Source organism: Barbus barbus, assembly GCF_936440315.1.
Source record: "Barbus barbus genome assembly, chromosome: 26".
In the NCBI taxonomy this organism is placed as follows: domain Eukaryota; kingdom Metazoa; phylum Chordata; class Actinopteri; order Cypriniformes; family Cyprinidae; genus Barbus; species Barbus barbus.
Window position 1 is genome coordinate 10303830 of NC_136754.1, and position 24641 is coordinate 10328470.

General features: G+C 35.4%; 1 protein-coding gene across 2 annotated transcripts; it reads left to right on the forward strand.

Moving 5' to 3' along the window:
- Positions 1-4938: 4938 nt before the first annotated feature.
- LOC306846732 (uncharacterized protein) lies at positions 4939-7838 on the forward strand. Of its 2 annotated transcripts, none has more exons than XM_079380315.1 (4): positions 4939-5185; positions 5737-6103; positions 6573-6690; positions 6964-7838. In XM_079380315.1, the coding sequence occupies exons 2-4, from the start codon at positions 6002-6004 to the stop codon at positions 7176-7178; spliced, it is 435 nt and encodes a 144-aa protein (XP_079236441.1). In that variant the 5' UTR covers positions 4939-5185; positions 5737-6001; the 3' UTR covers positions 7179-7838. The 2 variants fall into 2 exon arrangements, with proteins under 2 accessions (XP_079236441.1, XP_079236442.1); XM_079380316.1 differs by having other exon boundaries at positions 5143-5185; positions 6573-6642; positions 6964-7832.
- Positions 7839-24641: the final 16803 nt, after the last annotated feature.

Sequence of the window (24641 nt, forward strand, 5' to 3'; positions counted from 1 at the left end):
TAATAAGTGCTGTGAAATATGCTTGCCATATAATTTTGTTAACATTGCTTTCAAAAATCACTCATTTGTTCTTTTTGTTGACAGGTTTCGTGACTGGAGACAACATTAATCCAGATAAAGGGACAGAAAAAACTTCTAAAGAAGGAGAAACTGTCAAGCTGAGCTGCTCATATAGTACAAATAGTGAATATGTTTGGCTTTATTGGTACAGACAGTATCCCAACAGAGAACCACAATTCTTATTATATAAATATGCACGGTCATCGGGTGATTATGAATACACCTCTGATGATCGGTTTCATTCGGTTACATCACACACATCCACTGAACTCACTATTACTGGTGTAACTCTGTCAGATTCAGCTCTCTATTATTGTGCTCTAAGAGTAGTAGCCCAGTGATACAAAACATGAGACATGTCGTACAAAAACCTGAAGCTCTTTTTACTTTGAAAATATCTAGTAAAAACCACAATCAAAACCACAATCTATACAGCTCTGAATGTAATAAAATATGTGGTAACACCTGTGCAAGTCTGAATTAGGCCTGTTATAAAACAAACTAAAAAAACTAAAAGAAATAAAAATAACAACATGTTCAGGATATCACGTTCCATTTCTGCCTTTTTAATTTCACACAACTTAATTTCTCTCTTACTACATTTTAGTCATTAGAATTTTTCAAGACAATTATATACTAAAACTCATCTATTAAACACACACACATTCAAGCAGTTTCTGACATAAGCATTTTTTTTAATCTTGTTAGAAAATAAAAACAGTCCAGCAGTGGGTGGAGTTTATTCACACTGTTGAGAGTGTGAGACATTGTTCAAACACTTTTTTTGTCTCTCTGAAGACATCATGTTTCTCTTTACCTGGATAATTATCCAACTTTGCGTGGGTAAAAGATATTCATCCAATCAATATGCTAATTATAAAAACAAAACAAAAATTCAATAAACAGCTGAAAAACAAACATAAAAAATAAAAACCATTTAAGGCTTTGTGTAGATCTATATATTAAGATTATTAAAATAAGATTATTAAGATTATATTATAGATCTATATATTAATTTGTCACTTGTTTAACTCCTTTCTTTTCCACAGGAACATCTTTTGCTGATACAATACAACCATTGTCTTCAGAAAAACATGTTGTTGAGGGTACAAATGTGACTCTGTCTTGTAATTACAGCACCAGTACAGGCACTGTTAACTCTCTCCAGTGGTATCGACAGAATGTCGGAGCAAAACCAGAATTCCTACTTATTGTATATGAATATTAAAAAAAATCGGAGCCTGGTCTTCGCCTTTTATTTAAAATTTACAAAAGAAATCAACCGTGTGGATCTGATCATTTCCTCTGCTGCTGTATCAGACTCTGCTCTGTACTATAGCGCTCTGATGCCCAGTCACAGGAAACACAAGAACTTGACACAGATGAGGGTGTACAACCAGTTTCTTTCAATAAATCTACTTGTAAATAGATTATGAGTGTACTTATTTTTTACTTATTATTAACACTATTTATTCAAAGTGTACTCTAGGATGTAAATCACTTAAATATTTACATCCTATAGTCAAAGTCACAACACTCAATAAAGAAAACCATGTGGATATGATCATCTGTGCTGCTCTGAAAGCAATAAAGCTAAAATAAAATAAAATAAAATAAAATATGCGAAGGAAAGAAACAGTATTTTCTTTTTTTCCCTACTTTAAAAATTAAACTTCATTTGTAATGCTTTTGGGTAAACATAGGATTGCGAAATGCACCATATTTCATATTTTAAATCCTCATTACAGGATCATTATCTCCTCCTTTTCTATTTAATAATTAACAGATATCTCTTTTACATATCTGTTGCTCTACCTCTTTCATTGTATATAAAATAACAATAAAAAAATGAGTCCTGAGTAACCGCAGAAACTCAGAGCATCACAATCATCACAACCCAGAGAACAGAAGAGCATCTACAAGACTGATCTTACTTAATAAACATGGGCAGATACTTGGTACTGATTTTAATCATGTAAAATACACTTTGCCAATGCTAAGGAAAACAGTGTAATGTGACTGAATTCAACCCACTTGTGTTTTAAAATGTAACCAAATATTTATTTTCATGTTTGCAGGTGCAATGGGTGCAAATCAGATTGGGCCAAATAAGGGTGCAGATGTCATCAGTACAGAAGGAGAGTCTGTGACACTGAGCTGCTCATATGATACAACAATAATATTTTATCTATTATTATTAATTATTATGTATTTATTATAGTTTTTTGTGTTATAATTAATATACTGTCACAACCATTATGATACATCTCTTATGATACCATATGATACCATAATACTGTAGGGCATTACTATTATAAACTAATGAATATTGTAATTTTGGGGTAAATGGTTTCTAGAATCTGAAGGATCTTTCAAAGAACTCCAATGAATTCTTTCACTTAAAGCACTGTTAACTTTTTAGCCAACAGAAATCTGATGGAACAAATCAAAGTAGATGAAGATGCAAATGCACAGAAGAATCTAATTATGTCCTATGGTAAGCACATTTTTCACTGTAGATAATTAATTGTTCAAACATTTAGGAATCTATTATATAAATAAAACTTTTAAGATTCAGAAATATTTTTCAGGTCACTAATCATTTGTGACAATAACTGTCTATTATCATAATACTCTGTTTAATTCTGCTCTTACACTTCTGTTCTATACTATTTTGGTCATATTACAAATTGTATAATATATCATTGTTAATATTATTGGTTCATTAATTGTTCATGTTTTATATTTTTCTTCAAAATCATCTGCTTAATAAAAAATCTATACTTTTCTGCAGTTGCAAAAGCTTTCCTAACGAATGGCAGAGCATTAACATGAGAAGCGGGAGATGGTATCATCACACAGAAAGCAGGAAGTTCCAGTGTGTTTGAGTGAAACTGCAGAGACTCACAGTAACACAGATCTACAGCTCAGAGCACAGAGAACATTAACACACATCTGATCTATAGTCAACATGGAAAAACACCTGCTTCTGATTTTAATTCTGACTTCAGGTACAACTTTATTTTTATTATGGTGGTATTAATTAGATAATTTGGGAAAATTTGTTTAACTTTGGGTAACAAAATATTTTTGTTTGTTTGATTTAGGTGTGATGACTGCAGACCAGATTATGCCAAATAAAGAAGCAGTTGTCATAAAGGAAGATCAGACTGTGGCCCTCAGCTGCTCATATACAAGCAGTGGTTATGCATATTTGTATTGGTACAGACAGTATCCTAATGAAGAGCTTCAATATTTAATATATTCTTCACAATCAAGTAGTGAACAAAGTGAAAGATTTCATTTAACTACATCAGACACATCAAGTGGACTTAATATTAACGGTGTAACTCTGTCAGATTCAGCTCTCTATTATTGTGCTCTAAGAGTTGAAGCCCAGTGATACAAAGTCTATGTGAAGCCGTACAAAAACTCAAATTAATTTTTCACTTTGATGTCAAGCCACATCAAACCCACAATCTAATATTCACACAATATAATTATACTTGTGGAAACACCTGTGTGTGGTTACTGAGGTAATGAAAAGGAAACAAAATATATCAGAATAATTCTCTATACTTCCTGACAGTACATCACTCTCTTAAAGAAAGTTTTCCAGTGAAAGTCCAATTCTTCATACAGTGCAAACTAACATGTCCAGTGTGTCCTGATTCCTAATTTTAATTCGTATTTATACATTAGTTGCACTGTTTGTGAATTATGTCAGAATGTGTTACAATTGAATTTAATTTAAATTAGTACACAGCTGGGTTCTTGATGGTCAGTCACAACATCCCAAGATGTGTTAGGCTGCCCTTTTTGTTTTCATTCAAACGCAACTCATCATCTTGTGCCTCACATATCGATTGTATCTAAAATGAAACCGGAGGGCTTCAGTAGCAGCAGTAATATATTATTTTAGTAATTATAAACAGGTATGATTTTATAATGCTCTAATATGCAGCCTACTTGTTTTTATTTGTATGATTGAAAGCTGTGTAATTAGTATAACTATACATTGTTATGGATGTGCCAGACACAGAGGTAGGTGTTAACACAGTGACTTTTATTGACAGCTTTGGTGCAGAGCAGAGGATTCGTGTAGCTGGGTGCGTGAGGTGAGGATTCTCAAGTAGTCGTGCGTCTCACGGCAGTTCGTGATATAGTCACGAAAGTTAATCTATTGATTCTTGTTCATGGACACGAATTTCCCCTTTTTTTCGTGTCACTCAGCACGACTTTAAATCTAATGTATTTCAATGGGACGTATTTTTCGTGTCTGCACCACGTTTTTCTTTCGAGAGCACAGTATTATTCATTTTGCCAACTTTAAGGGCTACATTACTCAACATTTAATCAGGAGATTTTAATCCTTGTTTTTATTGCTTTATATTCGGTAGGCTACTCAACATGAATCTATTTATTCGTGTCCATGGGCACAAATTTCCTTCTTTTTTTTCGTGTCACCCAGCACGACTTTCAATCTAATGTATTTCAATGGGACGTATTTTTCGTGCCTGCACCACGTTTTTCTTTCGAGAGCACAGTATTTTTTTTTTGTTTGTTTGTTTTCTCATTTGTTATTCATTTTGCAAACTTTAAGGGCTACATTACCCAATATTTAATCAGGAGATTTTGATCCTTGTTTTTATTGCTTTATAATCGGTAGGCTACTCAACATTGTAGGTACCATCGTCAGTGCTTCCTAACAATCAAAATATATAGTAAATATATTATTCCTGAACGCGACTGCAGAGTTGAGTTACGGCTATCGCTTCTAAATGTTCCTGTTTCTTTTCTGAGAAATACCGGTTTTCCATCGGTTTGGTGTGTCAAATCTAACAGTAACTACATTTCCCAGGAGCCTTATCGACCGTTACTATGGTGATGAGGACAGATAAAACTGAGGACGCGCCGCCGATTCTCTTATATCCTCATCTTTTTTCAACACAAACGCGAAAGTGTGCTTGATAATTCAACAATACTATGTTATGGCCATTAGTTTTATTTGTTTCCAGTATTACCCATGATCATCAGCTTCCGTTGCTATGGAGACGGAGCCAGCCCGCCCTGTAATTGGGTGATTTCTTCAGTGATTTCTCATTGCGCTCAAACCACTTTCCCGGTAAGTTGCAAGGCTCAGAGTCGTACATAACGATCACGTTTTGCTTAAATGCTATAAACAATTGATGCCTTATTTGCCATATTAGATTCACATGATTTACACGTTAGGGCAACGAATTAAAGCCCGTCCAAGGTTTGCTCATTATCAGAAAAAAAACCCTGTGAAATTAGGTTTGCTAAATGGCTAGCCAACTTCAACATAAGCTAACTCTAGTTATCTAGATGATGTCATTTTCTCTCGATCATCGTGGTTCACCCACAACGTCACTGTAATGTGTCAGTAATAACAATATTATCACTTAGTCTAACGTTATACTGCACATAACGCTGCCTTTAAATCTGGAATGACGAACCCCCAGACACATGTTACGCGCCTTTAAAAAAAATAAAAATTACGCGCCTTTTTAACAGTCGCACAGGAAATAAGAACAACGTGAATCTGTATTTATTTATCCTAAGTATTTATAAAAAAATGGCAATCACTCACTATTAGGGTAATTAATAGGGTACATAACACTACATAATTAACATTTTCTGTTGTTCTCCCTGCAGATCCTGTCAAACACATCACCTGTCCGACCCTATAGCCACACCTGATTTCAAAGCCCAAAGGCACTTTTAAGAGCCAACCTTTATCTCTTCTTTATTTTCTATATCTCACATACTCTCTGTTCTCAATATCTATATTTCTGTCCATCTCTCCATCTATCTCACAGTCTTTATCTATTGCTCATTCTTTTCTCTCTGTCTGTCTTTGTCTACTTGTCTGTCTTATACATCTTTGTAAGTCTGTCTGTCTGTATCTGACAGCATTGCAATGGCCACCAAGCATAAACTTGATTCACAGGATCCCCACTACCAAGAAGGGAGACGCATGGCTCTGGAGCTGAAACATGAACACATTCTAGCTGAAGCCAGGGTTAGAGTTTTTATACACCTCAATCATTTTATACTTAAGCATAACAAATTAAAGTATGTTACAACGTGATGAGGAATGTGTAAGAAGGATGAGTGAAGAATATTTTATACAGGTATAATCACAGTTATACAGGTGCATCCTACCATGTTCTGTGGCATGTGTTAATGAGGGAATATAATATAATAATAATAATATATGCATTTGGCAGACACTTTTATCCAAAGTGACTTACAGTGCATTTTACAGGGACAATCACCCAATCCCCACCATCTCCATTATATTTTGGAAGAATAGAGTTCCATCCCTCCGAGTTCCAGAGACTTGGAGAATCTATTCCAAGGCTCATTTAAGCTGTTCAAAACCTTACTAACACACTATGTTGTGTTTTCCTTTCACTAGTTACCTGCCTTTTGGTTACAGTTCTTTTAACAACATCAGTCTTACAAGAAATATTCACTCCAATACACAGAGAGCAGCGGATGAGAGGAAACGTGTACGAGACCCTCCACACACCTCTAAAAGGGACTCTGTAGGACGTGGTAAGCCGAGGGGGAGGCGAGGAGGGCGACGCCAAGCCTCCGCCACAGGTTATATCTGAATTATTTGACATTTGTAGGAATTTACTATGTCAATGTTGGACCAACTCAAATTAGAACACTGTAATTGTTTATTGATATTTTTTAAATATTCAAATGTCTAAAAAGACATAAAAAATAGATAAAACCTTTTAGTGACGCTATTGTAGAAGACATTTCCAAGTACTTAACAGAAATATGTCTGGTTTCATAAATTGTTCAGTATATAGGTTGAAAAGAAGAACATGAATGCAGTGTGATAGCTTAACTTTTTCTTATTCTTAGAAAATAAAAACACACCTGCTCCACCTGCCCCTCCGCGGGGCTCGCCTGCTCCACCTGCCCCTCCGCGGGGCTCGCCTGCTCCACATGCCCCTCCACAGGGCTCGCCTGCTCCACCTGCCCCTCCGCGGGGCTCGCCTGCTCCACCTGCCCCTCCGCGGGGCTCGCCTGCTCACCTTCTTCCGGTTGCTTGTTCTCCAATGGGTCACAGGGTGTGAGATGCAGCGTAATCAGCTGATCATCATTGCCACTGGAATCCTGGGTCCAACCTGTGCAAGTTAAAGAAGTGTTGTGTTTTGCTTATTTAAAACATAGAGGTTAACCATAAGCTTGATCTGTACCTGTTTTAATCTGTTTGAATCATATAGTCCAAATTTTCCCCAACCAGATTTGAAGGCACTTTTGATTGGAGGAGAACTATTGAGAGTCTAGATATCTGCAATATATTTGATTGATTTCAAATGACTATAACCAATACAATATATCTTTAACTCAGGAAAATAAAACCCAGAGTGCGCATAATATCTATTTAAAAAATGACAAGTATAATGTTTGTTTACAGTCTGGGTTATGCCTCAAAGTTAGTAGCAGTGTAAGTTTGTGGTGTATCCAGCCAACATTTGATGGTTTTCTTTTTCTTTGTGTTATGTCTGTTAATGATCTTCATTTTAGCACCGTCCTTGATATTGTTTTATTGAGTATATATATATATATATTCATTATCATTTAATTCATTGACCCAGTGACTAAAATGGGTCTTTGCAAATTTCATGTGTTCAATTAGTATGTCCCTATAAAAATTGCTGTGGTGAGTGTGCCTAAACATTAAAAATATTGTTGTATGTGGGCTGAAAACAGAAATTAAATATGGCTCCTACAAAAAAACATACCAAACATAATTCTAAAGTTGACAGTTTATGCTTGAATGCACTTAACTATGGGTGCCAAATCCCAGAATCCCATTGAAATACATTAGATTGAAAGTCGTGCTGGGTGACACGAAAAAGGAGTAGCCCCAGAGTGCACCTTGGACGAAGGGGCGGGGCGACACATTAAGGTGGGGTGACACGTATCGCTCCGCCCACCCCCAATTTCATTGGCTTATGATACAGCAGAGCTTATTGGTGTAGACGTTTGCTCATGAGCATTCTTTTATATAAGTTTTTATGTATGATCTACGCTGTTTGGCTGTACTACAGAAATATTAAGTGCTAACAACAGCAATTTTAGTTAGAATCAATTAGCAAATGTGTTTTATTTTTAATTTTTACTTATGACGAATTAGTTAGAGTAAGTTCCTATCAAACGCTTGGTGGTGGCATCTCCGAGTACTTCGGGCAAAACAGAGCTGTTGAATGAGCGGCTCACGAATTAAGTCTTCAGAACAAATTCTTAATTCGTGGCCATGATATAGTCCTAATGGCACGTTAAATTAACTCATATATTATTGCACTTTTCACAGTACACAAAGCAGACATACTTAAACATTGAGCAGTTTTAGCTGGGCGATGCTGATAAAAATGATCCACTGTTTGAGATTTAGCTGTTTTGTGTAATTAATATTTACATGTAGCCTATATTCTTTATTTTAGGATCGATGGATAAGCACAAACTTCATTCATTGTAGTTCAGGAAGACATAGGACAAACCCGCAAATGGTTTTAATTTAAAGAACAACACTGCGGTGACAAATAAGACAATAATACCAAATAGCCCATCAGTCTGAACTGGGGTTTTATGTGTGGATAATGGGAATAAAAACCTTGCTGAAACACACACTCATTTATTTATAGGCCTAAATGTTTGTGTTTACTAAAAGAGCTGTTATTAAATCTGACCTACAGCAAATATTATTATTAATGTTTAGTGCGTATTTAAACAATACATGTTCATATATTTTCTCTGCAACATTTTTATTTATACTTTTATATATAGACTATATGCACAAATTAAATTACTGGTTTTGTGGCTCAATCCTTTAAAAATAACCAATCACTGTACTATATTAGGCCTACAAATGTTAGATTTTTAGTAGCTATCTTTAATAAATAAAAATATTAATCACAGAGAAGGTATTTTATTAAAAGTGCTCACGCACCTTTTGCACAGATTCACAGCGCCGAGTTATTTAATATTTGATATTTACGCAGGTCTATATGGCTACAATGATCGAGTGTTAATAACTGAATCTAAATTCATCCCGTACACAGATTAACACGCACACACAATGAGGGTTTGCATACAGAAATTATTGGATTTTTAATATTTGATGTCACGGACACTTATTTACTATAAGATAGGAAACTTAAAAAAAAAACTGTAAGAGAATCGATATATGTTCAAATATTTTATTGAGATATAAACAAGGAAACATTGAGCTTCTCATGAAAATATTTATTTGCACTTTATAACCTACAAGTTTGTGACGCATTGAGCAACATAGGCTAACTCATCTCTATAAATAAAAAATAAAAAAAGGATGATTATTACTTATTTCTTCACAGCTCTTGAGTTTGGTTAGAACATTATTTCGTAATTTACACTTTACCATCTGTGTTCGATTATCAGTGTCAGTAGGCCTACATGAATAATATGTAATTTTTTTCTAGTGTGCTGGGACAAGACAAAGTTGAACAACCTTCAAGACAAATGACTGCAAATGAAGCAGCTCAAGATTTTTGAGTTTTCTCATCTTTTTGTTGTATAAACAAGTTGAGAAAACTCAAAAGTCTACTGGTTGCCTTAAACTTGTAAGTTTTCACAACTTTTGATTTTTTACAGTGTTGTGACATTGACCTTTAAATATTATCCTTTTACATACTTCTTTTCTGTTTAATTCTGCTTTTACATTTATGCTCTAGATCAATACTATTTTTGTTGTGTTAAAAAACTCTCTTGCAGTTGAAAAAGCTTTCCTCTAAGCAAACACAGACCAAAACCGGTAGATCAGTAGATGTATCATCACACAGAAAGCAGTTAGTTGTGTGTTTGAGTGAAACTGCAGAAACTCACACAGTAACACAGATCTACAGCTCAGAGCACAGAGAACATTAACACACACCTGATCTACGTATAGTCAACATGGAAAAACACCTGCTTCTGATTTTAATTATGACTTCAGGTAGATTTTGACTCTTTATATTTATTACAGTGGTATTCACTAAATATATTGAGATAATTTTGTGTTATTTGAATGACAAATGATTTTTATTTGTTTGATTTAGGTGTGATGACGGCAGACCAGATTAGGCCAAATAAACATTTTATTGTCAAGAAGGAAGATGAGACTGTGACCCTCAGCTGCTGATATGATACAAGCAGCAGTTAAGTTAGATTTTATTGCTACGGGCAGTATCCTAATGGAAAACTTCCGTATTTAATATTTAGAGCAGCCAGATCAGCTACTGCAAAAGAGAGACCCGCTGATCCTCGCTTTCAGTCGACTACATCAGAAACATCCACTGAACTCACTATTACTACTACAACTCTGTCAGATTCAGCTCTCTATTATTGTGCTCTAGAAGCTGGAGCCCAGTTATATAAAGTCTGTGTGAAGTTGTCCAAAAACTCAAATTAATTTTTATCTTCGCTCTCAAGCCACATCAAACCCACAATCTAAAATTCACACAATATAATTACATGTGGAAACACCTGTGTGTGGTTACTGAAAGAGTGATGAAAAACACAACAGAACACTTTGTGATTAACAATTGTACATCACAACCATTCCAAAAGATTTAACTAAGCATAACATTATCATTTGATATCTCCTCTGCAAAGCCTTTAGTATGACGTCTGCCTGAATCTCTTGAAGGAAAGTTTTCCAAGTCAAATTCTTCATAAAGTCTTCATAACAATTTAATTGACTGATTGCTGGTTTCATAAAAAAGTCAACTGTATTTGCAATATTATTTGTTTATTACTATTTTGGTCATATGTGCTTTTTGTTGAAGGATTGGTGGCTGGAGACAACATCAATCCAGACAAAGGGACGGAAAAAACCTCTAAACAAACAGAAACTGTAAAGTTGAGCTGCTCATAATAAAATATGTGGTCACACCTGTGTGAGTCTGAATTAGGCATGTTATAAAACTTAAAAAAAGAAAAGAAAAGAAAAATAACAATATACAGGATATCACATTTCATTGTTACTTCAGTGCAACACACAACTTAATTTCAACCTTCTCCTACCTTCTAATTAATATATTTTAATAATCTATTTTTCTTCATTTATTCAAGACAATTATATGTAGGTCAGTATTAAAACACATCTATAAAATATTCTGGTAATATAAAATAATTTAGTAAAACAATATAATTTGAAAAACAGCATAGATTGCATCCAGTTCAAATCTGGTTCAAAAGATAAGACAATTACATGTATTTTTTTAATTAAATATTATTCATATGACACATTTTTATTACCTAGTTTACATAATTTCACTATTCATCTTGACCATTAGCCTCAGCAGCTCACGAACCTCAGCAAATGCAAAACCACATGTGCTTGATACATTCTTATGTGGATATTAAAAATATATATATATATTTTTTTCTTTTAAATAACATTAAATATAAACACATCCACACATTCAATTCCTGACACAAGCATGTTTTATTTCCTATTTTTAGAAAATAAAAACACTCCAGCAGTGGGTGGAGTTTATTCACACTGTTGAGAGTGTGAGACAGAGTCAAACAGTTGTTCAAATACTGCTTTTGCCATCCCTGTCTCTCTGAAGACATCATGTTTGTCTTTACCTGGATAATAATCCAACTTTTCACGGGTAAGAGATATTCTAATCAATATGTTTATTATGTTTATTATGAAAACAACAAGCAACAACAAAAATCTATAAAAAGCTGAAAAAAAACTGAAAAAATAAAATCCAGATCTTTTATACACTCTCAGAAATAAAGGTACAAAAGCTGTCACTGGGGCGGTACCTTTTCAAAAGGTACACTTTTGTACCTATTAGGTTCAAATATACACTTTAAGTACTAATATGTACCTTTAAGGTACCAAAATGAACCCTTTAGGTTCAAACATGCACCTTTTGAAAAGGCACCGCCCCAGTGACAGCTTTTTATTTCTGAGAGTGTACTAATGTATTGTTTGATTAATTGGGACTCTTTTCTTTTCCACAGGAACATCTTTTGCTGATACAATAAAACCATTGTCTTCAGAAAAATATGCTGTTGAGGGTGAAAACGTGACTCTGTCTTGTAATTACAGCACTAGTACTGGCAATGTTAACTCTCTCCAGTGGTATCGACAGAATGTCGGAGCAAAACCAGAGTTTCTACTTCTTGTGAATGAATATTCAAGTGAATCTAAGCCTGATCTTCGTCTATATTCAAAAGCTACAAAAGAAATCAAACGTGTGGATCTGATCATCTCCTCTGCTGCTGTATCAGACTCTGCTCTGTACTACTGTGCTCTGAGGCCCACAGTGACAGGAAACAAAAGAACACTGTACAAAAACCTGACGCACTGTATTGCATCTGTATTACAGTAATGTGTTTCATAAACTGGTGGACTCAACAATTGTTCAGGAGGACCTTTTTCACCTAGTCTTTTTGATCTATGTAAGGGATAATGTACAGTCACTGTCAGCCACATATAAATGAATATGAAATTGATTTTACAGTTAAAGCTTGAGTATGAGTTTATTTTAATCTTACCTGTAGCTATGTAATATTAAAGCTTCCGCTAATGAAAAAAAACACAAAAAAACAGTCCACAACAACAAGGTGTGTGTCGGTCAAAAATGTCCTCTTTTTTATTTCACTTCAGTGAGATAAATATTCTATATTTTAGTTCGATAATGGTTTTTATTTAATATTTTGTATTTTAGGGGATATATTGTACTAAATTATACTTATGCATTAGTTATAATTCATTTATTGCTTATTAACCAATTTTTGACCACTTATTAACTGAAGATTATCAATAACTGAGGGGGGGGGGGGGGGTGAGTCGCTGACGCTCGCTAAAGCATGCAATGGCTTTCTTATGTGCGCTGTTTTATTGGTTTCACTTTCGCTTTTGAAATCGATCACGTTCAGCAAGGAGATTAATAAGAGCTTGTCAGTAAAACTTCGTAACGCCATTGGATCCTCAAGATCTCAGCGAAAGCTCGTAACTAGAGCCCTGCACTGGCCTCAAATTTAGGCCCTAGCCCCGTCCGACAGTTTATCAGAATTACTGGCCCGAGTCCAAATAAAATAAAATAAAATCTATAGATATACTAAAACAGTTCAAGTATATAACAATGTTTAAACATTAAACCTGCGCTATAATAATAATGTGCGCTAGCCTATTTGTGCGGAGTGACATGGATTTATTTAAGTGGAAACAAATTAAAATAGCCTACGCCGTCATTTATTTATTAATTTTTTGATAAAGGTAAGAGTAATACATCATCCGGACCTGTAAAGGGTCTACTTGTATTTGTGTGCACTCACAATACCAACAAAAGGTAGTTGTTTTATAAAACAAAGAAAACAAACATGATGCGTTTTCTGCGTCTTGAACAGGTGCGCTTCACAAAAATGAACCGAAGCTGAGCAAATACATGCCTCACAGACATGATAAATATATCTATAGAAAGCTTTAAATTATCACTTAACGAAATTAAAAAAAATGAAAACAAAAACTCGTTTATTATAATTTTAATCATAATCAATAAATATGCATTTCTCTCTAAAGGCGCATGTAATGAGGAGACGAGAGTCAGGATCAGCAACTTCATCCTTGCGACACTGACATTAGTTTAGTAGTAAATAATTCAAATATCTCCTTACTATTTCCCGCAGACACATTCATGGTTATGTTTGCTGGGGTTTTGCAGCAAGCTTTAGCCTATTGCGTGCATTTGAATGCAGAACTACTCAGCTGTGCTGAAGTCACTTGCGCACCTGCTGCTGCTGTGGGACACTAAACACCATCGAGCTGCTCTCAGTCGCGGCACGGTCTCCTGTTGTTTCCACCAGCGCGGCAATTTTTTTCATCGCCAATGGATAGATGTCTACAATATAAAATAAGGAGAAACCCAAAACAGGCCCGATGCCCGGCCCGCGTCTGAACTATGATGTGGAAATTGGCCCAAAGCCCGGCCCTAGAGGCGTAAAAAAGTCGGGGCCCGTCGGGCCAGGGCCGAAATGCAGGGCTCTACTCGTAACTCCACCCCGCCTCCTTTCAGATTGAGCGCCGCGCACAGCCTGGAGGAAACAGATATCCGCTTTTTCTCAATGCAAGGGTAAATAAATAATAACTGATGTTTGAATAGTACAAAGTTTTCTTTACTCAGCAGGCTCGTCCAGGGGGGGCACTAGTGACTCACAGGGCGGGCCAGGCCCCCTATTGCCCGCCCATGGCGCCGGGACTGCTCTGTCATATGCTACTCAATAATAAATACAAAACTCACTCACTAAAATCTTTTTTGCAATAATATCCTGAAGAGGGCGGTATACACACACCACTTAAAATCTTTCTTTTTTTTCTTTAATTTCCCTTATCTGTTTTACCTCTCCTCCTCATGAACCATCTTATTTCTTACTGAAACAAATGATTGAATGAATGATTTAGTTTTTCTTCAGTTTCAGTCACACGTAAAAATGATAACTCCTATGTTGCTGAAGTTGTTCATTTTTGCATCAGTTTATCAAGGTAAGTGGGGGAATATATATTTGCTTAATTACTTCAAACAGTTTTATAACCCTATTAAATGTTAATTTTATTTTTTATTATTACTTTTTTGTCTTTACAGTGTGTCGTGGAGAAGACAGTGTTGATCAGCCGGATAAACACATCACTGAATTTGAAGGAATATCAGTAACATTACTTTGCAAATATAAAACAACTTCACCACAACCAGAACTTTTCTGGTACATTCAGGAAGAACATGACTTTCCTAAATACATGCTGAGGAGAAATAAATATGGAGGAGCAGATAATGGTGCTCAGTTCCAGGAGAGATTTGACTCTGAAGTTGTATCAGATTCAGTTCCACTGACAATCAAGAATCTGCGTGTGTCTGACTCTGCTGTGTACTACTGTGCTCTGAGGCCCACAGTGACTGAAACACACTCTACACTCATACAAAAACAGAGGAAGTGTTTAATTACATGATGAGGTGCAAATCCATATGCTATTTACTTCTGTCCCAAAACAATAACACGCAAAAAAATAAAATAAATAAAAAATAAACATATAAATTACATAGTGCCGAGCAAATGTCATCAAATGCATGAGATCTTAAGTATTATAACAACAAAAGTATGAGGAATAATCTAGATCATATTCTATTAGCTGTATTCTTAGGATTTATATGACAGAGTTAGTAAGTAACCACAAGGGGGTAAAATAGGATATGAATAGTAATCAAATGACCCAGTGGTGTTTGAAACAGATCTGATCTTGTCTCTCAAAGAGCTCTCTGGAAGAGGTGGGGTTTAAAGCACTGATATCTGATGTGATCTTCTTAAACTTCAAGTCTGTTAGAGAGAGAAAAAGAAACACAAACAATGATGCTCCATTCTGTCATTCTGCTTTCTGCCTTTGCATGTAAGTATTGAAGTGTTTTGTAATTTGAAACTAAATATTCTGAACAGCCAGAATGGCTAATATCTGCTCAAAAATACCTACAGATTCAATATTAACACTTGATATAAACAGTTGATTAAATTTTTTCCTTACTTTCGCAGATACAATATATGGAAATTAAATTCAACCAAGCAAATCAGAGGAGTTTGCTGACGAGGGTTCAAGTGTTAAATTATCCTGCAATTATTCATCTGCATACTATCTTTACTGGTATCGTCAGTATCCTGGATCAGCTCCTCAATTTCTTGTGTTCATAATGGAGAGTGTGAAAGAGACTATGACATCTGCTGTAGATCCCAGGTTCTCTACTAAACTCAGAAAAGAAACACAATCCACAAAAGAGATCAAACATGTGGATCTGATCATCTCTTCTGCTGCTATATCAGACTCTGCTCTGTACTACTGTGCTCTGACGCCCACAGTCACAGGAAACACATGAACACTGTACAAAAACCTGACACAGATGAAGGTGTACAAGCAATTTCCTTCAAGAAATCTACTTGTAATATTAATAGATTAAGAGTGATTTTTTTATTATTATTACTAACACCATTTATTCAAAGTGCACTCAAGGATGTAAATAACTTAAGTCAAATTAATGAAATTTTTTAGTGTGGACATGATCATCTCCTCTGCTGATCTGAAAGCAATAAAATAAATAAAATAAAATAAAACATGCAACTGTTACAGAGCCGACGAGACGTGAGGCGTATGGATCCATGTGCAGGCTTTTATTAAGAAACAAGTCAAACACAAGCAGGGTTAAACATCAATAAACAGCTATGCTGAGGGCAAGACACAAGAGGATTCCGAGAGCATGTGTGGGTCGTTGATCGGCAAACAATATCCAAAGGGCTTGACAAGAGGGGTAATCCGAGTACACAATAGTCCAAGCAGGGCCAAACACAATCCGAAACAGCAAGCAAAGGGTTAGGGGAGAGCGGGGCACAAAGTAACACTTTTTGACTTTCTCAAATTGTGTGAATCCACTTCGTGTTCAGAGTATATTTTTTTTATCCACAGTAATTTCACACTTGTCTAGTACAAATATGTCCCTTTGTTTCATAAATACAGTGTATACGTTTTGCTTTATTTACCCTCAAAAATTGGAAGTGAAATGTGACAACATGCCCCGTAGGTGGGGTACATTGTAACAGCTGAGGGGCATGCTGTAACATGACCATATGGCAGCCTAAAATGTTATCTGATCTCATGAAAAAAATATACAAGACAAACTAAAATATTTTGTCAATAAAATAAAATGATTATTTATTTTAAATAAAATAATGGCGTTTTTTAATAATTAAAAGTAATCTGATTTTTGAGTTTGACAATAAACCTATTGCAACCATGCCTGGGACGGCCCATATAAACGAGCCAAAATGCTTTCCATATCCTGAAATAATAATTTCTGAACATTAAACAATGATTGTCAGTCTTTATTCACCTGTTTCTCGTCGTTTCTCATTAAAATGTATTAAAGTAAATAGTGTGAATAACATCGCTAATGTCATAGAAGAGCACGGCAGGGCACATCGTAACACAGTGTTACATCTTACTCCATCTGCGCAACTTTAATTTAAAACCGATTAGTGTCTTCTGCTAGTTATCGAAGCATTAAAAAAATCTAATCTAAACTGATAAATAACAGATTGGAGATTAAAATAATAGCAGATTTGTCTAATTTTAAATTAGTAATAAAAACTGAGATGAAAAATTTAAGTCAGAAATATAATTTTACTATGGTAAAATAAATGTTCAGCAATATCTTTAAAAGACTTTCGAATTTTGGCGCACTTGTTTTCTCAATATAATGTTGATATGGAAACGAGTAAATATTGTAAATTTGGTTATGCTAGCATGTGTGGAAATATTAAAAAAACGTGTGTTACAACTAACCCCGCGTTACTTTGTGCCCCGCGCTCAAAATGTTCTATCAATATTCACAATTGTTCTTGTGAGATTATTTGCCACTCTTCAAATATTTAGTTCCGTTTGTTTATTATATTGTTGTTGTTTTGTTGTTGTTGTTGTTGTTGTTTTTGCTAAATTGCCAAACAGGATCATCAACAGAGAGCAGGAAGTTCCTGAGTGACTGAATCAGTTACTGAGTAACTGCAGAAACTCAGAGCATCACAATCATCACAACCCAGAGAACAGAAGAGCATCAACAGAACTGATCTGACTTAGAAAACATGGACAGACACTTGGTACTGATTGTAATCATGACTTCAGGTAAAATACTCTTTGATGCCAATACTAAGGAAAACAGTGTAATAGGACTGAATTCTACCCACTTGTGATTTAAAATGAAAGCAGAGTGTTATGTTTATATTTATATTTGCAGGTGCAATGGCTGCAGACCAGATTGGGCCAAATAGGGATGCAAATGTCATCAGTACAGAAGGAGAGTCTGTGACACTGAGCTGCTCATATGATACAAGCAGCAGATATGTTACACTTTACTGGTACAGACAGCATCCTAATACAGAACCTCAGTATTTAATATGGAAATATGCTCGGTCATATAGTGGTGCTGGGACCCCAGCTGAACCTCGCTTTCAGTCGACTACATCAGAATCATCCACTGAACTCACTATTTCTGGTGTAACTCTGTCAGATTCAGCTCTCTATTATTGTGCTCTAAGAGTTGGAGCCCAGTGATACAAAGTCTATGTGAAGCCGTACAAAAACTCAATTAATTTTTCACTTTGATGGCAAGTCAAATCAAGCCCACAATCTATAATTCACACATTAATTAAACTTGTGGAAACACCTGTGTGTGGTTACTGAAAGGGTAACAAAAAGGAAACAAAATATAGCAGAATAATTCTCTATTTCCTGACAGTACATCACAACTCTCTTAAAAAAAATTGGAATGACTGGGATTCTTATCACCTGTCATTTGCACTTTTATTTCCCAAAATCAAAGTTTAAATCTATTTAAAATATAGAAAACAATATAAAAAAGGAGAAAATATATAAACATTTTGCAGATTTTTTTAAAGAATTACTACACTAAATGCAGTTTATATTTCCCACTGATAAGTTACTGATTTTAAATAAATAATTCCTTTCAAAAGCATTAATCAATTTGGACTATTCTGAAATTATATAACACATCGACCCCATGACTATATGATACATTATGTTAATCCTGATACACAATAAAGGATGTTTTAACCATATTCCTGTCACTTTTGTTGTCTGTTGTCAGTTGTACAGCTGTACCAACTGATTTACTTTTTTGTTTTGTTTTGTTTACCAGCAAAAATAAACTGCATACCTAAATTCATTCTGTGTACATATTATGCACATCTAAAAGAGAATCCCTGCTGATAATGTGGTTTATGAATTTTAAATACTTTAATAAGTATGAGGAATTAATCCAGATTTAATATCTGTATATTGAGATTTGAGGAGTCATATACTACAGAGTTAAGGAACCACAATAATACGTATGTAATATGAATAGTGACAACACTGCTGACTGTGAACATGAAAAAGATTCGATCTTCTCTCTCAAAGAGCTCTCTGGAAGAGGTGGGGTTTAAAGCACTGATATCTGATGTGATCTTCTTAAACTTCAAGTCTGTTAGAAAGAGCAAAAGAAACACACGCAATGATGCTCCATTCTGTCACAAGAACACTATACAAAAACCTGACATAACTATAAATATACCTTCTACAAATCAGACTGGAGCACATAGCAATCAAGAGAATCACATTACCAAATTAGCAACTCAAGACATTGAGAACAAAGTCTGATAAAATACATTCAAAGACCCATGTTTAAAATGAGATATAATAATTTTGTGCAAATATAAAATTAAACTGACTGTACTGTAAGGGAAAGGTACACAATGTAAAGTAACTGCTACCAGCATTTAGAAAAGAAAAGAAAAGAAAAGAAAAGAAAAGAAAAGAAAAGAAAAGAAAAGAAAAGAAAAGAAAAGAAAAGAACATCAACAGAACTGATCTGATCTGACAGTAAACATGGACAGACTCTTGGTTCTGATTGTAATCATGTCAATGTCAATGTCATTTTATTTATAAAGCACTATTTAAAACAACAACTGTTGACCAGTGTGCTGTACATAGACAATTAATAAATTAATTTAAAATAAATTAACTAATAACTTAAAACAACACACACAATGGTATACACACCAAATATAACATGATTATATTTGTTGAAAGCTATTTTAAACAAGTAAGACTTCAGTTTTGATTTAAAATTACCTACAGTTCTAGCAGTCCTGATACTAGCCGGCAGGCTATTCCACAATTTTGGCGCGGCTACTGCAAATGCCCGGTCTCTTCTGAGTTTTAGTTTTGTTCTTGGCAACATTAATATTCCTTGATTTGATGATCTCAAGGCCTTCCCTGGGTCATAGTCAGACAAAAGATCAGTAAGGTAAGCAGGTGCCAAGCCGTTTAGAGCTTTATAAACCATTAAAAGAACCTTAAAATCGATTCTATAGCAGACCGGCAACCAGTGTAAAGACATTAATGTCGGTGTGATGTGTTCATACTTTTTAACCCCAGTCAGGAGTCTAGCCGCTGCATTCTGGACCATTTGAAGTTTAGCGAGTGAACTTATCAGCTTATCAACTATATCTTATCCCTATATAAAGTGCATTGCAATAATCTAACCTTGAAGTAATGAGGGCATGAATAGCCCTCTCAAAGTTCTTAAGGGGAAAGGGAAGTGGTGTGTGGCCAAGTACGGTGACCCATACTCAGAATTTGTGCTCTGCATTTAACCCATCCAAGTGTACACACAGTAGTGAACACACACCCGGAGCAGTGGGCAGCCATTGCTGCGGCGCCCGGGGAGCAGTTGGGGGTTCTGTGCCTTGCTCAAGGGTCTCACCTCAGTCGTGGTATTGAGGGTGGAGAGAGTGTTGGTTATTCACTCCCCCACCTACAATCCCTGCCGGACCTGAGACTCAAACCCACAACCTTCGGGTTACAAGTCCAACTCTCTATCCATTAGGCCATGACTGCCCAAAGGACAGAATACTATACAGATAGACTCCCAAATTTGTTACACAAGGTTTTACATATGAAGAGAGCGGGCCGAAGTTAAAATGACATTTTATTTTTTTTTGATTCAGTGTGTCCAAATGCGATAAACTCGGTCTTATTATCATTAAGATTTAAAAACTTTACATCCATCCAGGCCTTTAGATCGTTAAGGCAGGATAGTAGAGAATCTAAGTAGTTTTTATCTTGTTTTAAAGGGAGATAAATTTCAGTGTCGTCTGCGTAACTGAAAGGAAATGTCATATTCCTTAAAGATTGAACCTAAGGGCAGCATATAGATGGAAAATAACATTGGAGCCAAGATGGAACCCTGGGGGATTCTACTCGTAAGTGAAGCTGTACTAGATACAGAGTCCCCAATATTCACTGAGAAAGTTCTATTCTCAAGAAAAGACTGAAACCAATATAAAGCTTTCCCTTTGATGCCAGCACACTTCTCCAAACGGGACAGCAGGACGGTATGGTGGACTGTGTCAAAAGCAGCACTTAAATCCAAGAGCACAAACACGACAGGGCTACCGGTATCCACAGTTCTCAATACATCATTCATCACTTTAACAAGTGCTGTTTCTGTAGAATGATATTTTCTAAATCCAGATTGAAATACCTGAAGTAATCATGACTTCAGGTAAAGCTCTTTGATGTCAATTCTAATGAAAACAGTGTAATGTTACTGAATTAAACCCACATGTTTTATAAAAAAGCAGAATGTTATGTTAAGTTTGCATGTGTGATGGCTGCAGACCAGATTGGGCCAAACAAGGGTGCTAACATCATTGAGGACAAATCTGTGACACTGAGCTGCTCATATGACACAAGCAGCAGATATGTTAGACTTTACTGGTACAGACAGTATCTTAATGGAGAACCTCAGTATTTAATGTGAAAAGATGCCCACCTCTGATCCTCGCTTTCAGTCGACTAGATTTAATGCAGGTCTAAATACATGAACAAAATCAGCTCCTGGATCTGACAATCCAGGATGTGCGTGTGTCTGACTCTGCTGTGTACTACTGTACTCTGAAGCCCACAGTGACTGAAACACACTCAACACTCATACAGAAACACAATTGTCTGACATTAACAACAAATGCATAACTATAATATATAAAAAAAAAAAAAACAGCATAGAACTCAAGAACAACATCAACATCAACAAGTATGTCTTTTTTACAGCTTCTTTTAGTAATACATCCACACTGAAAAAAAAAAAATATTTGAAGTTGTAAATAAAACAAAGATTACTGGAGTTTATTTATAAGAAAATACAAGAAACTTCAAGTTTATTTATTTGTTTGGTAAGCCGGTTACTGCTTCCCTCATCAACAAACTTTGTTACAGCTGATAAAACCAGAATCCTTCAGGAGGAGGAGACAGTCAGATATTGGAGATGGTCCTCACTGCAGAACACAAGATCCAGGGGGCATGGTTGGATCTAGATCCAACTCCTCCCACCTTACATAAACCTGAACCTACCCGTCTCCACCCCCTAATCCCTAAACCCACCCATCTCCACCCCTAAACCTACCATTCTCCACCCCCTAGATGTGGATCCAACCCTGTCCCCTGGATCTTTGTTCTGCAGTGAGGGGCTACTGAGATATTGTGCAGTCAGACTCCTCCTGCAGGTCTTTGCATATGTGACACTGTTACAACAACTTTATATGAAACAATAGTCTACAGTAGATTTCAACAAATTAGTTTTATCTAAATTATTATTTTAACATTTATTGTGATGACAAACTGGCAAAGAATTGTAGTCTTCTTTATCACATACTATTTCTGGGGTAAGTCTGTAAATAAGGAATGTATTATTCTGTAATATACTCCTAATATGAGTTTGAGATCCTCTTCAGTGACGTTTTACATTACATTACAGGATGTGATTCTCTGGATAGAGTTGAACAAAATATAACAGTTCAAACTGCTGTTGAAGGAGCAGCTGTAACAATCAGCTGTCAATATGAAAGCACTGATATATCACCAACTCTCTTGTGGTACCAGCACAACGTAAATGGAGTTCCAGAATTCATGCTGAGCAAATTTGGTTCAAGGATTCAGTTCAAGGAAAGATTTCACGGCGATCTCAACACAATTTCAAAATCATTTCCACTGACAATCCAGGATGTGTGTGTGTCTGACTCTGCTGTTTACTACTGTGCTCTGATGCCCACAGTGACTTAAATACACTCAAAGCTCATACTAAAATATTTTTTAGCCTGAAGGTGGCGATATCTACATACCCATGACACCGCATATTCACTATTGTAAGCCTCGATTGTTAGTTAAACAACTGCTATTGAACATCACTACATCAACATGATAAACAGGAAACAGAGCTTCTCCTACAGTTGTGGAGGACTGCAGTGAAATTGGTCTATTCATCCATTCCCCTCAAATATAAACAAAGATATATATAAACAAAGATGTCTTGGTTGCTTGTTTTATTGATATTTGTGTTTAATTTCTGTGGTAAGTAATCAAAACTGTCATTCAACCTTTATTTCTATAAATTATTTTTAAGTGCAATATTAAAAAAACAGTGAATATTTTCTTCTGCATTTACAGGATGCCTTGGACAAGACACTGTTAATCAACCAAATGAGACAAAAACTGCCACAGAAGGACAGCAGATCACCTTGAGCTGTGAATATCAAACTCTTCAGTCTGCTCCATATCTTTTCTGGTACATTCATCGCTCAAATGGCCTCCCTGAATATATACTGATGAAATACAAATTTGGATCAAGCAGCAGCTCTGAATTTGAAGAGAGGTTTGATGCCCGATTGGACTCAAATTCAGTTCCTCTGACAATCCAGGATGTGCGTGTGTCTGACTCTGCTGTGTACTACTGTGCTCTGCAGCCCACAGTGACTGAAACACACTCAATACTCATGCAGAAACATGATATTGTGATCAATCAGTCATCATTGAGGACCAGTGCACAGGTTATATGCATGAAACACTACCAAACCAATAAATGTTGTCTAATATAACATTTTATGAGCAAACACAAAGTTTATATTAAAACAACCAAAAAGTCAGTTTGCAAAACCAGCACTGTTATCTTACTTCTCATATGAACTAAAAGAAAGAAATATACTAGAAGTTGTGTCAACACAGAAGGTAAAACTATTTATAGGAAGACATTTCTAAGAGAATACTTAAATATCTATAAAGATAAGTTAACAAATCTCAAATTATACACACTACAAACTATCGACCAGAAAAATGTGTTGTAACTGGATCTTTCATCTGTTCTCCAGGAGTGAAATGTAAACAGAGAGGAGGGTCTACACAGATCTGAGAAAATCTAATTAGAAATTATTCAGTCTTCCAGTGAACACATACATTGCACAATGTATATCTTTTCAGTTTTTCTCTTCTACAGTCTGGCATGTATGTATATTTATACATATGATCTATTGTTAATGATTAGCTTAATTAAAACATATGTCATTACATATGTACCTCTTCTTTTTCAGCTGCTGTCTCTGGAAACGTCATCACACCAGACAAAACAGAACATTTTGCAGAAGAGGGTTCAAATGTTACATTATCCTGTAGTTATTCCTCTGCAGATTATCTATACTGGTACCGTCAGTATCCCAGATCTGCTCCTGAATTTCTCGTGCTCATCTTTGATGGTGCAACAAACACCGAAAAGTCTGATGTAGATCCAAGACTCTCAGTTAAACTCACTAAACAGGAACAAAAACACGTAGATCTGGAGATTTCTCCACTGCTTTATCAGACTCTGCTCTAAAACACACCAGTTCACTACAAAAACACTTTACCTAGTGACAGAGAGCAAGAATAGAGATCACATAGTTTTATGACATTCATACAACATACAGTACTGTCCTTCATTTTGATGATGATGGCTTTTAGAGGCTTTTGCATTGGAACTCTTCATTTATATATATATATATATATATATATATATATATGCATATATATATATATATATATATATATATATATATATTTATGCATATATATATATATGTATATATATATATAT